A 15662-nucleotide genomic window follows, 5' to 3' on the forward strand; every position below is an offset into this window, starting at 1 on the left:
CGGACCCTGACGACTATCTTCAGGAATTATTTGACGACCTTCATAGCCTAGATGTTGTTATAACGCCATTTTGGAAGGAAGTCTCGGTATAATAAAAAGACGTACATAAATTGAAAATTTACCAAAATCGCGAACTCGAACTTGACGATTACGAAAGAGTTGGAAGTAAAAACAAATGGTCTCAATTACGAGTTTGAAGAAGGTTTCATCTGTTTTTCGTCCATAATTTTCATAATTCGATTATAACCTTATCACAAGGCAACGGTAATTTCGATAAATACCTAATTGATAAGTTGTATTATTTTTTAAATCTATTTTGTATTTTTCGTTAGTTTTCTGTTCCTCTCTTTCCTCTCGATTTTACGTACTGTATATATAATAATTATCTGCACGCGATCTGTGAGTCATATAGAACTTGTTTCTGCATTTATGACTGAGTCTGTGTGAAACTTTACAAAATAGAATATACATATACTTTTCCGTCGAGTCAAATTACGTAATATTATTCCATCTAGATAAAGGTATTCATATGTGTATATATATACACACACCTAAATACGGCATGTATGGATAATGTTAGTATGAAAAACGTAACTCTACTACTTCTGTCTCGATGCGAAAAAATCATTATGTCGATGGGGCAGCGTGCGTAGTACATGCGTTGATTATTATCACTATTATCATGATTATTATTCTTATAATATGATTATAATTAATATAATATTTATATACTATAATAATTAATAATATAGAGGATAATGTTTATGTGTTTGTTTTTATGTGTGTGTGTATATATTATATATGTATATAAATATAATATATATGCATGTGCATGTACATATATATATATATACACACATATATATATATATATATATATATATATATATATATAATATAATATAATATCACTAGGGTACATATTTACAAGGTCGGAAATAATATCTAGAGGTGCTTTATATTGCGTTATCATTATTGTTATTATTATTGTTTTTCTTCATCTTCTTCTTCTTATTCTTATTATTAATAATATTACTATTATTATATATTCTTATTATTTAATATCTGCAGGTAGTAATTAGGTTTTTTTTTTATTTCGACCTTTTTTTTTAAATATTCATCTCCACATTACTTCAATTATTTTACTTTAGTGTTTTTCATTCTCTTTTCTTTCCCTTGCATTCTTGAATTTTTAATAATATATAACTGTAATTTACATCGTCGCTCGGCAACTTTTCTTACACGATCTAACGAACACCGTATAATATGTATGCATTTATGAATATATATATATATATATAGTAACGAGACATCGTTTGACGCTCCTCGATTCCGTCAATTACAGTACCTACAATGCACGGACGTTATATTTATATCCCCAATTTTTAATCTCTTTCTCGTTATATTTTTACATGTGTATAGATCGCATATTATAGATCGTTTTAAATTGCTCTCGGCCAAGTACCTTAATCGTCTAATATTTGTAAAAATCATAATTGTGCTTATTCGTTTATTTTTTCTTAGTTTCTTCCTGACTGATTTCACTTTATCTTGTTTTTCATTCTGTTATATTATTTCCTTTCCTTTCATTGAAATCTCATCCATGATCGCTTATATTTATATATACATATATATATTTTATACATGCTGCTTGTGTTTATGCCATGTATGAAATATATACTTGTATATTTAATATTGCAATGCATGAATATATTCTCAACGTTTTACATGTCGTTAGTTTTTTTTATCCTCTCCTCCTCCTCGTTTTCTTCTTCTTCCTCTTTAATATTATCATATGAATATTATCGTTATTACTATTAATATTTATTATTATTAATATTATATTTTCTATCAATTAAAGATGTATATTTACACACAGAGAGACACACCGTTGAGCCACAGTTCGTTTTGTTCGTTACGTTTTTCTGAAAAACGTCATTCAAAATTCGTCCAACAATTGTACATACACGTCGTAACTTCGCGGGTATTGCATTACATAGGATAGTTACAATGATATCGGTAAACCGCGAGACTCGCTCGTCGATCACGAAAGACAGTCATACCGATATAATACCTCGTTCAGCAACAAGCGTTCAGTTATGTGTATCATGTACCTACATCACGAACGCTGTTGTTGCAATTGAAATCGTTCATTCGTTACGCGAGAGTTGTGAGAAAGAAAGAAAAAAACAAAGTTCACTCAAAAAAACCTCCACTTTCCTGCAGACTTTGAAAAGCCTATGTTGTTGTTCTTTTTCTTCCCCTGCAGTAAATAAATGTTAAACGAGGCTAGCCATACGGTTATTAAAACATTTATACAACAGTTATATTATATATATATAATGTACGAAAAGATTGTATACTTCTTTATTTCGTTTTCCCTTTTTTCACGTATTTCACTCTTTTTCTTTTTCTATATTATAATTGTCAGGACTCTTCGCGGTTCTGTATTATAAATTGCACTTTGTATCGTCGGGGGAGGGTTTCCCTCCCTCTTTCCTCCTGTCCCTCCCTCCCTCCTCCTCCTCATCCGCGACGTCGTCCGCCGGTTACCCAAGCCCCTGATGAGGCCGAACCGCGTTCGGCTACGACGGCGGTGAAGTGGAATCGGGCTCGAGTTCGCCACCCTCCTCGGCATCGTCCTCCTCCCGACTAAATTCCTCCAGATCCCCGTCCTCCGGATCCGGTAGCGTGCTGGTAACACGTATCTCGGTCTCCTGTCACGGACTCGCACCGCCCCCGGTTTCCGTATCACCCATTCGACTCCCAGACACGGGTCCGGGGCTCGTCGTTCTCCGTTTCCGTTGCAAACCGTTCACCATATTCTCTATCGACTTGAGCTCCCCCGTCGAGGATGGCGTTCCGGTCAACGCGCCGCCGGGGGAGGGCGATCCCGTGGGAGGACGCGGGGGCGGCGAACGAGGACTGAGGGTCCGACTGCCCGGCGTCACCGTCTCGAAGGCCGAGCCGTGCGAGGGCGCCGGGAGACCGTAGGGGGAGAATCGGTGCCCCTTAAGCTGGTGAAGCGGGCTCGCCAGCGGGTGGGGATAGTGCGCGAAGAGCGCCGGGTGCTGGGAAGCCGCCAAGGCGAGTTGCGCGTTGAAAAGCATCCCCGGCGTCACGCCGGCGTGCAGGCCCAGAGGACTCGGGGGCAGCAGCGGACCGGGGCCCGGGTAGAGGCCCGGTACCGGAGGGTAGAGGCAGGGTAGGAGTGGGGGGTGGAGCGGTGGGCCCACCGAGACGTCGGGCCTCGGGCCCTCCGAACTCGCCGTCGCCGTGCCGCCGCTCTCCGAACCAGAGGAGTCGCTCCCCTCGCCTCGGTCGCTCGCCCGGTCATCCCGGTCCCTTGAGTGGTCCCGTTCCCGGTGATGGTGCGCGGGGTGCGGCGTGTCCGGGCCCACTACGTCAAGCAGTTTGTCGTCGTCGTCCAGGTCCGTCGCCGACGTCGAGGAGCGTCGCTTCTTCGGCGTCGGATCGCCGCCTGAGAGCCGGGAACCACCGCCTGACACGGTCAACAGCGCCTGTCTTCTGCAACAACGGCTCAGAGTTAGCAATCGCGAAATTACGACGCAGTGGATTTTTTTCGTTGGTTAAACGATTTCGGACTTGCAGTATGAGCGTAAAGCAGAACGTGTTTCAAACCGATCATTGTAGCCGCGTGTTTTTTAATTACCGTCAAGAATTGTGTAATTGCAAAAGTTCCGAAAGATTGAATCGCCCTAATTGAGATGTAGGTGCACGGATATACTTTAGAATGCGGGGTACATTTTTTTAACCTGTTGTATCCGTTCAATTTTTCTTTCAAATATGAAAACGAAAAGAATAATCGGGAAATTATTCTTTCCTGCGTACATATAAAACGCGATATCATAAAAAAAAGAAAAAAATCATGAAAATTCCTCATTGTAAACAGTTAATTCACGCAGTTTTCGTACCATAATAATTAGATCGAATCGAATCGGAAATGTATTTGAAGCTAACGGTCAGTGTGCAGTCAAACATGCCGACGGTGATTATAGAACAGGATATTGAAGTTTGCTGACCGTAAATTTTCGATAAAATTTTACGGAAAATAGATCCTTTTATTTTACTAAACATCCTTTGAAATTTGCTGAGATCGATTGTGCAGAAATCAGTTGAAAAAGTTACACGAAACTTGCAATCACTCTTACGTCTATAATATGACAAGGGAATAACATTTCGCATCAAGTTACTTCGCAAAAAGTTTAAGCGAATTTCGCTTAAAGTTCTTTCGATTTTGAATTTTGCAGTTATAAGTCTTTACGTATCTTAAAATTGGAAAAAAAAATTTCAAACAAAAATCATGACAATTTACCAACAGCTGAAAATTTGTGAACGTTAACCGTGTATATCTGAAACAAAGTATGCGAAAGTATGTTGACCGGATGTCTGATGGAAAAAAATGAAAAAAGAAAATCATAGATAGTACGAGAAAATGAAATATAATTTTAAGTCATTGTTAATTTTCATCCAAAGACTGTGACGTCGTAAGATTAACTCATTCTTTCGAATCGTTTCAATTGCACGTGCAATCGCAAATCTGAGAGTATGGACCAACTGCCCAATTCGCGTGGATATAATTACGTCGTTTATTAAGTGACAGATTATAAGGACATCCCGAGAGCGATTTGATTTAAAAATAAAAAATTCAATTCACGGTAATTCGTTCGCATCATGGAAATACTTGTACCCCAGGCAGAGCGGTGAGTGCAACGGACATGCCTCAAGACGCATGAAAAAGCTGATCGGATAATGCGTTCGAAACGTATTCAAGATACGCGCGTGCAGGCGTTTCACTGCTGTGATTAATATTATTATTATTATTATTATTGTTGTTGTTGTTGTGGTTGTTGTTATTATTATTTTTATTATTGTTTTTATTATTATTAACGGCGAGGCAATAAATGAGTCGTAATTCAGAGATTTATCCAGGACAGAAGTTATTGCTTATGACAGACGTGGGATATAATTAATTATCTTAATTACACCGCCGGCGCGGTTTGCATGCACGAGTGCGCCAGTACTTAACCCAAGTTAGTAACCCCCATTCCCTCGGCCCACGTCTGCACCTGGGTCTTGAGTACGCCGGTATAACAAGCCAACCATCTTCCATGTTCCTTACCGTCAACGTTTAGTGCCGATGTCTGCGAACCCGGGTCGCTTTTGAATAATTTTGCGAATTTTAATTAAGAAAAACTCTCATAATTGACATTCCATAATGCGTTGTAAATGTTTTTGGGAAGTTATATACCTACTACAGATACTTGTGATTTCATAATTATCAATCATGACTCACATAAATTTTTACTGTTACCTGCAACAGAATATTGTTTCGCGTATGGGTGCAGTACGAAAAAAAATCGACTTTGGTAATTATTACCAGAAAATTTGCCGTGTTGATTAATTCAGGAGAAACTTCGAGTTGTGGTTACTGTATTTCCTCCTTACTTGTTATCATTTTTTACGGTAAACGATAAATGTAATATCAGGTACAGGGTGAAAGCGAGTTTTGATATAGCTCTAACCAGAAAATTTATTAAATGTGTGTTACTATTTTTTGTGCCTATGATCACTCGTACTATATTATCTTGTGATCACTCGGGTAACTTGCTGTTGGTGCAATAACGAATTAATGTTACGGACTTGTTCAGCTGAAAAAAGGTAGTAAACTAAACAAATAGATTCAATGCTACAATAACAAGAAAATCGAGTATTATATAACAACTATAAAATTACACTAAATTGACATTTGAACGACATTTTTTTGTAATTCAAACAACATTTAAACCGTTATTCTAATGCTACCCATTTTACTAGAATTTTATAATAACTGTACCGAATGAAATTTTTTTTTCATTGGACTATTGTTACATTAAATAATCACTTTCGCAACATTACGTTAGAATTCTAATAATATTCACTCGTTATTTTAACGCTATTCATTCCGTACCTACTACAACTTTCTATACGTAGCAAAATGAACAACATAAAATTTTGCGTAATACTTGAACATGAAAAGTAGTGAATTGAAATCACGTAACGATATATCGTACAGAAGTTGGCAAAAAATTACATAAAGTGGCTCACAAGAACGCTACAGAGCAGAAGGCGAGAAAAACACGGAGTTTCTCTTCCCTTCGCGTATCGTTACAGTGACGCACCCTTTAATAACAGGAATATTTCACACCTCTGACCTCTTACAAATTACAGCAGCGGTGGTTCAAGGACAATTACCGCGGCAGACTCTTTCACGTGTGGATGAGCTCTAACCGTTCGCGCTTTGTTCATCCCAAGGACAATGAGGAACCGAAAGAGACAGAGATAGGGAAAGGAACTCAAATGGAGAGGGAGAGAGAGAGGGAAACGTGGACTCGGCGCGAGAGAAGCGATTAGCTTCGTTGGCGAACAATTTTTCCACGCTTATATATGACGGTGAGCTTAAACAGCTGTTAAAGGCAAAAATAATGCGAAAATTTCGAAAGAATAAACCGCGTGCCAAGTGTTGAAATTCATGAGGGTCGTTGTAAGTGTTGTGCTGGTGAACCCAAAGTTGAATGGTTTCAATTCGTTAAAATTCTACCGACCTCCAACTTATCGTGTACTGTTTTCGTCAATTTTCAGTTGAACAAGTAAATTCCAATAATTTTCCAGCATTCTGGCTGATTTCTATTGATCTTTATGTTTTCCTGTGATTCACTCCAATCCATAAACCACTGAAAATCGCTTATCGTAGTGTTGAGATTATGCGAAGCGTTTGAGCCTAATTAAGTGGTTCAAGTACCGATGACCAACCTGCATAAGTAGCTACTATTTAGAACAAAAAGAAGCCTAGGGAGTCATTGAAAAACAATGGCAGTCACTAATCGGTGTTCCGGACATCGCCGGAAATCTCAAGTGAAGATAGACACCACACGAAATCAACGCCAATGAAACGACGGAATCATTCGTTCCATGTTGAAGGGTAAAAAATGAGCGGCAGACAGGGCAGCGCACGTAGGGTTGGACTGGGTCATGAACGTAGGGTTGTGTCGCGTCGTGCGGGGGTAGGTGAGCTCTCGTCCGATAACTCGGCGGTGTAAGCTGGATGTAAGTCCCAGGCAGAAGCAGCAATGCATCGGCACACAGTACGAGGCTTAGGAGTCCGGTAATTCCCCGTAATGCGATCAGCGCGGCGCACACAGAGAGATGACAGCAATGCCGTGCCGACGAGCAGAGTGGCGTCGACGATCACTCGGCGTCGCTTCTTCGCACACACTCTTCGTCCATAGATCAATAGTACATTGAGTAAGGTTCTCGCGTACATGAACCCAGTCCGCATGTCGGCACGTCGATAAGTAGGTCTTACATTTTTTTCAATAGCTTTAAAATCCAGTCGCAGTATCTAGTCGAGAAGATTTTTGGTATTTTGTTTTTTGGTTTTTTTTTTTTTTTTTGACCTACGGTTTCTGGGTCGGGTTGAAATTCCGAATTTGAAAAGTACCGAAAGCGCTAAATTCCGAATTTTTCGATGGCGAAACTTAACGAAAAGAAATTAATTTTTGACGAAACATCAAAGTGTCGCATGGTCCGAAACCCGACACTCAAAGTTACGAAAGTGCGAAGTTCCGAAAGGATAAAATGCCGAAAGGGCACAACTCTCACCAGGTGAAGTTCCGATAGTGTGAAAGTGAGAAAATTGAAAAATCTGAAACATCTAAATTCTGACTGATCGAAGGTTTTCAGTTTCGTGAATTTCTGGCTTGGTAAAATTTCACCGCTTTGATATTTCTTTGTTTTGGATTTTCGATACTTTTACGTTCGAAATCCTGGTCATTTCGAGTTTCGGTTTTTCTGATTTTGTTATACCCACTCGTTGAGTAAACTACGCTGTGTGAGTATATGTTAAGTTTCGCAATTTTAATCTGTCGAAACTTTATTCTTCGGAATTTTCGGAATTTTACATTTCGGAACTTTGAGCCGTCGGCTTTCCAAACATTTGAAACTTTGTTCTTTCGTAAAAGCTTGATTTTTTTACTTCAATTTTTTCCACTAAATAATATTCGGAATTAGGCGCTTTCGGAACTTTTCAAATTCGGAATTCCAGCTCCGCCTCACCGTTTTTGAAGTATCGTTCGTTTCTTTGAAACTCTGACCACGAAGAGCTGTTTACACGTGAACCTGAATGTTCGAAAAATATTTATTCCATCCAATTCGGCAACTCCGATTCACTTTATACTTGGTGTTTTTTCCGTACGCGTAAATTTCCATACAACAATATTTTCCACGGGAATCTCTGCGCAGAATTCGTGGAAAGTTTCGTAATCGGTAATTTTTAGTATACAATACAATATAATACGTTTGCTAAAAACATACGTGATGTAAGCGAAGAGTTCTAGTTCTTGTTAAAATAGCGAAATCTCCGCGTTCTGCGTCGCTTTACATTGAACGACAGTAACAGTCGCAGCAAGCGTGAATTCCAGTATTCACCTCGAGGCGAGTGGCACTGCGCAGTGGTTAGGAATGAAATATGATTGAATTTATGGCTTGAATCATAATTGACGTTGCTAATGCGGATGGCATATTAATTGAGCCGGTTGTTCGAGTCAATTTACATTCGTATGACAAGTTGCAGTGTTACCACAGCCTATACTGTACGTTCTGTAACATTGCGGTACGGAGACAAGACCATCAATAACAAAGCTTGACCGCTTATATGCATCACACGCGACTGCAGTTCGAAAGGATTTATACCCGAGAGTTGACGAACCGTTTCAATTCCCACCTTTCCCCGTATAATTTTCGACAATTTTCACGAAAATCAGCGAACTCTATTCCCAATCGAACTCGAAAAACTCGACGCAGCCCCTGTTTTATAATCGACTCTTGATCCTCGGCGACCCCAACGATCCCGGTTTCAGCCAACAGAAACTGCGTCCGTGCGTTTTAGCCTCCTACGAAAGGCAAAGATCAAACCGTTCAAAGCGATACGAAGGGGTGAAACGGGGTGGTTATGGGGATGGGGGTGGGAGTGGAGTTGGGGCTACCCTTGTCGCCGTTCCTTTGCGCCTCGCGCGAGGTGAACGCACACCGTCATGCCTGGATTATATTAGGTAGTGTCGCCGCGACGATGTGCAGGGGTGACGCAGGGTGCGAATTCGCCGCCCTGATCTCTCCTCTGCATTTTAAATTTCTACCCCCTCCGCTTTCCCTTCCTTCTGCAGAAGGGACGCCAAAGGGAATCTTTGTGCATACGATACGCGTATGTATATATATATACACCATATGTGTGCGTGTATCGTATATGTGGTGTATAGATGAACGAAATAGATGCGAAGCTTTTAACGCTGTGAAGAGGTTAAAAGAGACGGGAAATTTTTTTTTTTTTTTTTTCGGAATAATCTGATTTCCTTTTTTTGTTTCTCAGTTTTTATTTCCCGGTTGGCTATTCTTCAAAATACAATCATCGATGTAGTAGTATCGTTAATAATGTTTAATTGAGAGAAGCGATAAAAAGCGAATTTCGGAAACGGAAAATTGAGATGCAGATTTGACTACTGAAATAATACACTAGACTTGATTTTTCAGGCTAACTAACTAACGATGAGTAAAAAGTGATTTTCGATGTATAATAAATTCAATTTCAATTGTAATATGAAACCGAACATTTTTATAATCCAGCATAAAGCTCGACGAGCCTTTTTCAACATCACATAGGTACGACTGAAACAATGAATTGCATGCATGCGCATACATACTGCGACACGAAGAGGAGCTATATGGCGAAAAAGTTTTCGCGACAAAGGGATAGCCCCTATAACCCTTTGTGAAGCGACAGCCCGGAGGCCGGAGGAAGAAACGAGGAGGGAAGAGGGAAAAAGATAAGGAAAAAAACAAATTTCAATAGGGAAAAAAAGGATGTACAGAATATAATGTACAGAAAAAAGAGTTCACACACGTCAAGTGGTTCGTATAAGGGATGAAAACCCCCTGGCGAGTATCGCGAATCTCGCGTACATATATAGTAACTATGCACGCGAACGAGAGCTCCGCCCTTCAGCATCACTATGCTAATCCGATGATTGGCTCCAGGTCTGTTTAATCTCTCTTTCCCCGGGCCACCCTCAACCACCGTTAAGCGAAACCATGAGCCAAAACTAACCCTTATTCTAATTAGTCAACCATGCTTTATCCTGCACCTTCGACCTCGCGATGACTCGATTTGCATGTTCGCTCGATTACACCTTTCTCGATGCAACGCCGCATGCCTCTTTCTCTCTCTCTCTCTCTCTCTCTCCCCCTATCTCTTCCTCTCTGTGGCACTTTTGACGAGGCGGAGGAGCAATTTCGCTATCGCATTCTTTATCGACTGTAAATCGGAAGTCACGGACGAAAATGGACTTGCCGCTGTTCAAGTTGAAGTGAGAATTTATTCAACCAATATTTTCCACACGAGGACAGGTATATCAGATTATTTTGAACCACCTTAGCGAAGGCTGCGCGGTATAAAAGAGCACAAGTGTTAGCCGCGTCCGCGCGCGATAAAGAATTGATGCAATAAGTGTAGCATAATGGTCCGAAAGCCCGGATGGCTCGGGGGTTTTGCGGGATATCAGAATAGGTAGATATAACGCGGTGGGAACCTATGCATACTAAGGTAACGTCATCAAAATCCACTTGAATCTTCACCCCGAGCTGAATGAAAACGAAATGGCTTTGAACGCGGCGCTCGGTGGCTGCGGCGTTAACAATACCCCGGGGGTGGTCTTCCCGCGCATAAGCTCATAAACTTTCAATATTGAATACAAATGGATATCTCTGTCTACTTTTGAGGGGTGCAAATGAGCCGAGCCTTACCGACGAGTTCGCCACCCTCCCATACGGAATGGGGCTTGTCCCCCGTTAAGGTTAGGCTTATGGTTACAACACTGATACTGTCGAGGGACGAGAAAGTTTCTACTAAAAATAAATTAGCACGGCTTTAAAAATTTCTCCGGAATACTTGGACGCTTTCAGTTATCCTTGTTCCTTGCGTGGCTGCACGCTTTGTGAATTAAGTTCCCTAACTCGTTTCAAGGCAGTGTTATGCGTACGGAAGAATCTGCTACGGCTTAAGGTACTTGATAAGGTACCCTCAACGCAACTTGTGGACGTATTCGTTACGCGTGATCTGAGATTATGGACAGAAATGGCACGTAGCTGCTTTGATCTACTTAAACACCAATTTTCAAACGCTCGAGTGTAACGAGTATCAAAAACTTGCGTCAAAACGTGCTCGAAGTTGGTTTTCACTCGTGAATCGAGTAATTGAAGGGATTAAAATTCGAATGAATAAGTACAGAATTATGTAAGGTTCTTCACAAATCATACAAACCTATCTTATTATTGCAGGTAAAGATTTGAGCGGTAATATAACCGAAGGAAGGAACTTGATTTCCGAAATTCACGGTGCAAATAAAAATTTTGAAAGCGATACTCACTTTTTCTCTCTCTTTCCAGCCCCCGTATCCCTGAAACCTTTTGCAAACGGGTTGTTATCGATTTTCAACTGCGTGATCTGAAACAACGAAAAGACACTAATAAAATAAAAGATCAGATAAAAATTTACATCCTCGATTTATCATGAAATAATTAATCGAAACTTTGAATATTTTCCAAACATGCTACTTTTGCCTGAACAACTTGCAATTCGCAATATTAACGATAAGAATGAATTTCAGTATCACAAAAATCGAGATATGATAACGAAAATATTTCCAGATAACAGCTGTACGCTTTACTCTAAAAAATGTGCGTTATTTTATCTATGCATTCTGTAGATAAGGTATGACGGCGAACCATCGGAAATGAAGCAGCCTTCGACGAAGGACATTGTACGTACGATAACAAGACAAACAAGGTATGGCGATTATTGCATTGCTTCTGCCCCGGGTGCTGGACCGGAAGTCCACATTTACTTTGCTTATTCGGTGCTGTTTCAATAGACTGACCGTGAATCATTCGAGAGAACGAACTCGGATCCATTCTGTTCCAACGGCACGGTTCACGTTGCTTTCCGTACGATACGAATCACAGCAGTTTCAGACAAGTTTGCCTTGTCGGGGAAAAGAAAATGGAAGTTCCCAATCTTCCACTTTCTTATACTTCGTTCGAAGTAGCCACAGATAGTTATAGCGACTTGTTTGAGTATGAGAAAATGAACCGTATTGGATCACAGATTGATTTTCATTTACCGGTAGTAAAATTTCTCTCTAACACTAACAGAACGAGACTGATAACCGTAACACTTTTTAAAACAAAGAAACTTTTCATTTGTAATAAATTCATTCGACCCATTTATTCACTGCTTTAACAGTGAAACAAGCGCAGGTTCTAGTCGAAAATAAAATACGCAATGCTGGATGTATCTCTCGCAGATAAAATGGTTTCTTGGAAGAGCAGATATTACAGTACGTTATACGGAAATTGGCGCGTGAAGAGTCAAAGCTTTCTTTGGTAACGCGACGACGAGGTTTACCGAGAAAAAGTTGATGCTTCGAAGAGTTTCGGATATACTTGACATACTTTCAACGTGACTGATTCCGTCTTGCCGATGTTCGAGAGAATTTTCTCGTATAACGTGGATATATAACGTACGAAGAAGAGCAGGTAGTGAAGAGATTGAGAATTGGCGATTAGATGCAAAGTTTCGTTTTGTAAAGAAGCGGGGAATAGGATGAAAAAACCAGCGATACCTCGAATTAAGTGTTTTCAAAAAGAACAAACAAGACCGCTTCCTGTCCGATAATTGCATGCACTCTATGGTATGGGTTTACACGTTTTACGATATCCGCCCCTCTTCCGATGATGGGCATCGGCCAATTGTACGTCCAGCAGATAAGCTTAATGGATTGCAGTGCCCGGCGTAGGCATAATGGTTAAGAGAGAGGCGGGGAGTAGTTTTTTTTTTCTTCTTCTTCCATCCTCGACGTACGTACGTCTATGGCGCGTAAACGCGTGTATGTGGAGGTACACGCCTGTGTATACATGTACATAGTAAACGATTCCTAAAACGGGGGCTTAAAAGGTTTATAGGTTTCTACCAAAGTACAAAGGCAGAAAATCAAACACAGATGACGCGAGGGAATGTCATCCGACACGTGGGAAAGGACCGAGCTGGGTATGGACACGTGAGATCGACGCTACGCGACCGGAAACGGAATTGTAAACGGTCAAGTTGTGTCACGGTTTGTCACGCGGTTTGACCGATGCCGCAATTTCCGATCCGGCAGCAATTGCGATATTGTCGGGCGAAAAAGCACGCGCCGAGATGTAAAAATTTGATTCTGTGCAAACCAACCTTTTCGTTTTGGTATGCAGTTACGGCGATGAACTCGGTTTCCTTGAACACGTAACTTCTGAAGGTCGAGTAGGGCAGTTTCAGGATGTCGTTAGCTCTGACGAGATGAAACCTCGGCTGATACTTGTGCATCGAGTTCAGTATCGTCTGTAACAAAAAATTACACCATACATTGGGACAGACTATTTTATCCAAGTTATTTGTATCCGAGCGGTTTAACCACCCCTATAAAATCTCGTGTACAACAGACTGCAGCGATGCTTATTGAATACGCGTGAAATCGGGGTCAGTCTCGTCGTAATCGCTCTCGCAACTAGACAATATATTTACAATAGAAATGAACTTGCCAGAACGTAGAATTGTTAAAATCTGGTGTACACAAGAAAATTGGTGAGAAGTTATACCCTCGAACGGTACTCAAACTTTTACGAAGTTGAATCCAGAATTGTTTTCGAACATTGACTATAGTTTTTTAGTCCATAAAACTCCGTGCGCGAAGACAGTAAAAGTGCAGAGCGTCTGCATTATTGCGTGCGAAATGAAGGAGAAGAAGAAAAAGGAAATATCTTTAGACCGTTGTTACACGCACTGGCTACCACCGAACCTTTGAGAAGAGGGGGCGGAAGAAAAGAAGAAACATTATTCGTGCAACTATTACAGGAGCAAATAACAGAGCACAGGCAATATATGCGGTGCATGCGGTATGCATTGGAGGAGCACCCCTAGCCGCATGGTGCAACCACACGGCGTGAACAAACCCACCGCCTAGGCTACGATCGGCCGCGATTATATCGCCTGTTATTTATTCACGGGGTAGCTCGTCTGCTTCGTCCCGACGCTCCAGCTTTGTAATATAAAAGTGCACGATCCACGTAGGAGCCCCATGAGTCAATCCGATACCTATCCGTGGACCTGCGATCGGTGTGGTATCGATTTTTAGAAATTACTTGCTGGATATTTTGACGGAATTTTGAAATTTTTTAGTTTTCCCCATGCACGCTCACCGTTTTTATACCCAGCATATGATACTGCCACTCTGTTCGAATAGTAGAGTATCTTCGAAATCACTTTCAACTCGTCACGCGCGAGTTCGTGGAAATTTCAGTTGAAATATCGAGTGAAATCTTCACGGACTTTGTATGAACATGTGGTTGAGGAATGAAGTAATTATAACTGAAAAGTTTGATAAATTCTTTCTACGATATTAGAAATTGTGCTACAAGTGAAAACGTGTCTGCGCCTATGTTTGACACTTTTTTGCTTTCTTCAATTTTCAGTGCACGAAATATGAGTCAATTTTTCAAGTAGCAAAAAATTCGAGTTATAAACCGATCACGTTTAGCCGTCGTATCACCTGTCGAACAATAAAATTTCAGCAAATCTTTTTCAACATAGCTAATTAATTAGAGTTCGCAAACGCGTGACTTACCAGCACCAGGATAGCAAAGTCATTATTCAACTTGAGTATATGTGTAAGAATGTAGCGAGTAGGCGCTCACTGTTAAAATTTTGAATACAATGGAGTGATTGGTTACAAGATCAATCCTTAATGATCGATTAAACCCATCAATTGTACAAATTTACCTATAACTTTTCAATTGTAAACAACAGGTATGTTTTAAAATGCAAGAGAAAAGTTTTAAGAAAATAGAGCTAATTAAAATGAGATCCGTAATTGAAAGGAGATTTGCCAGGCCAAATTTGGTATAACCGTACAGAAATTGAAAAGTGAGCTCGGGTATCGAGTGGATCGCGCGGTGCAGATTATAAAAAGCGCGAGAACCGAAAACATCAATGCTACAAGCGTCATTACGATCGCAATTAGTTTGCGCCAGGGCTTAATTGTCGTTGTACCGGATTAGGTCGGGACGGCGGGTAAACAGGGGCGAACAAGGGCGCGATGTGTTATTCAAATCGACGCCCAGCGATTCCTGCAAGCTCTGGCTGCCGCGCAAGCTGAACCCTGCGGAAATGTACGTACCAAACTCGAACGAGCACGGCCACGCGAGATTTATCGCGAACACGGGTTGGACGGCCTTTGTAACGAGACCAGCTCGCGTGCGGACGCACGCACGTAGGAAAGAGAAGAGGAGAAGAGAGGAGAGAAGGACGACGGGACGGAGGCACGCAGGATGCAGGAATTGACGCTGCCCGCAAATCGAAGACATAAAATCTCTAAACGATTACTGCGGAGGTGGTTTGGATGGAATAAGGCGATTTCCGCTTCGGAACGGCGGCGCCCGATTCTTCGCGAGAAGAAACGCTTAGCCGCGAATGCCGGACGATCTTCGCCTCCGGGATTCCCCCGTCCCTATGCAGATGCCGT

At 41.1% G+C, this 15662-nt stretch overlaps 1 protein-coding gene across 6 annotated transcripts in view; it reads right to left on the reverse strand.

Moving 5' to 3' along the window:
- Nucleotides 1-1080: 1080 nt before the first annotated feature.
- The window catches only part of LOC107224873 (optomotor-blind protein), an 84407-nt gene continuing 69825 nt past the window's right edge, over nt 1081-15662 (reverse strand). For 5 of the 6 annotated variants that reach the window (XM_046734044.1, XM_046734042.1, XM_046734040.1 and 2 more), the window contains 3 exons: nt 13337-13483; nt 11478-11554; nt 1081-3528 (listed from right to left, as the gene is read on the reverse strand). In XM_046734044.1, coding sequence (XP_046590000.1) covers nt 2721-3528; nt 11478-11554; nt 13337-13483 — 1032 coding nt within the window. In that variant the 3' untranslated portion in view covers nt 1081-2720. The remainder of the gene's footprint in view (nt 3529-11477; nt 11555-13336; nt 13484-15662) is intronic. The other variant, XM_046734041.1, reaches the window with a different exon arrangement.

Source organism: Neodiprion lecontei, chromosome 3 (genome assembly GCF_021901455.1).
Source record: "Neodiprion lecontei isolate iyNeoLeco1 chromosome 3, iyNeoLeco1.1, whole genome shotgun sequence".
Taxonomy (NCBI): Eukaryota; Metazoa; Arthropoda; class Insecta; order Hymenoptera; family Diprionidae; genus Neodiprion; species Neodiprion lecontei.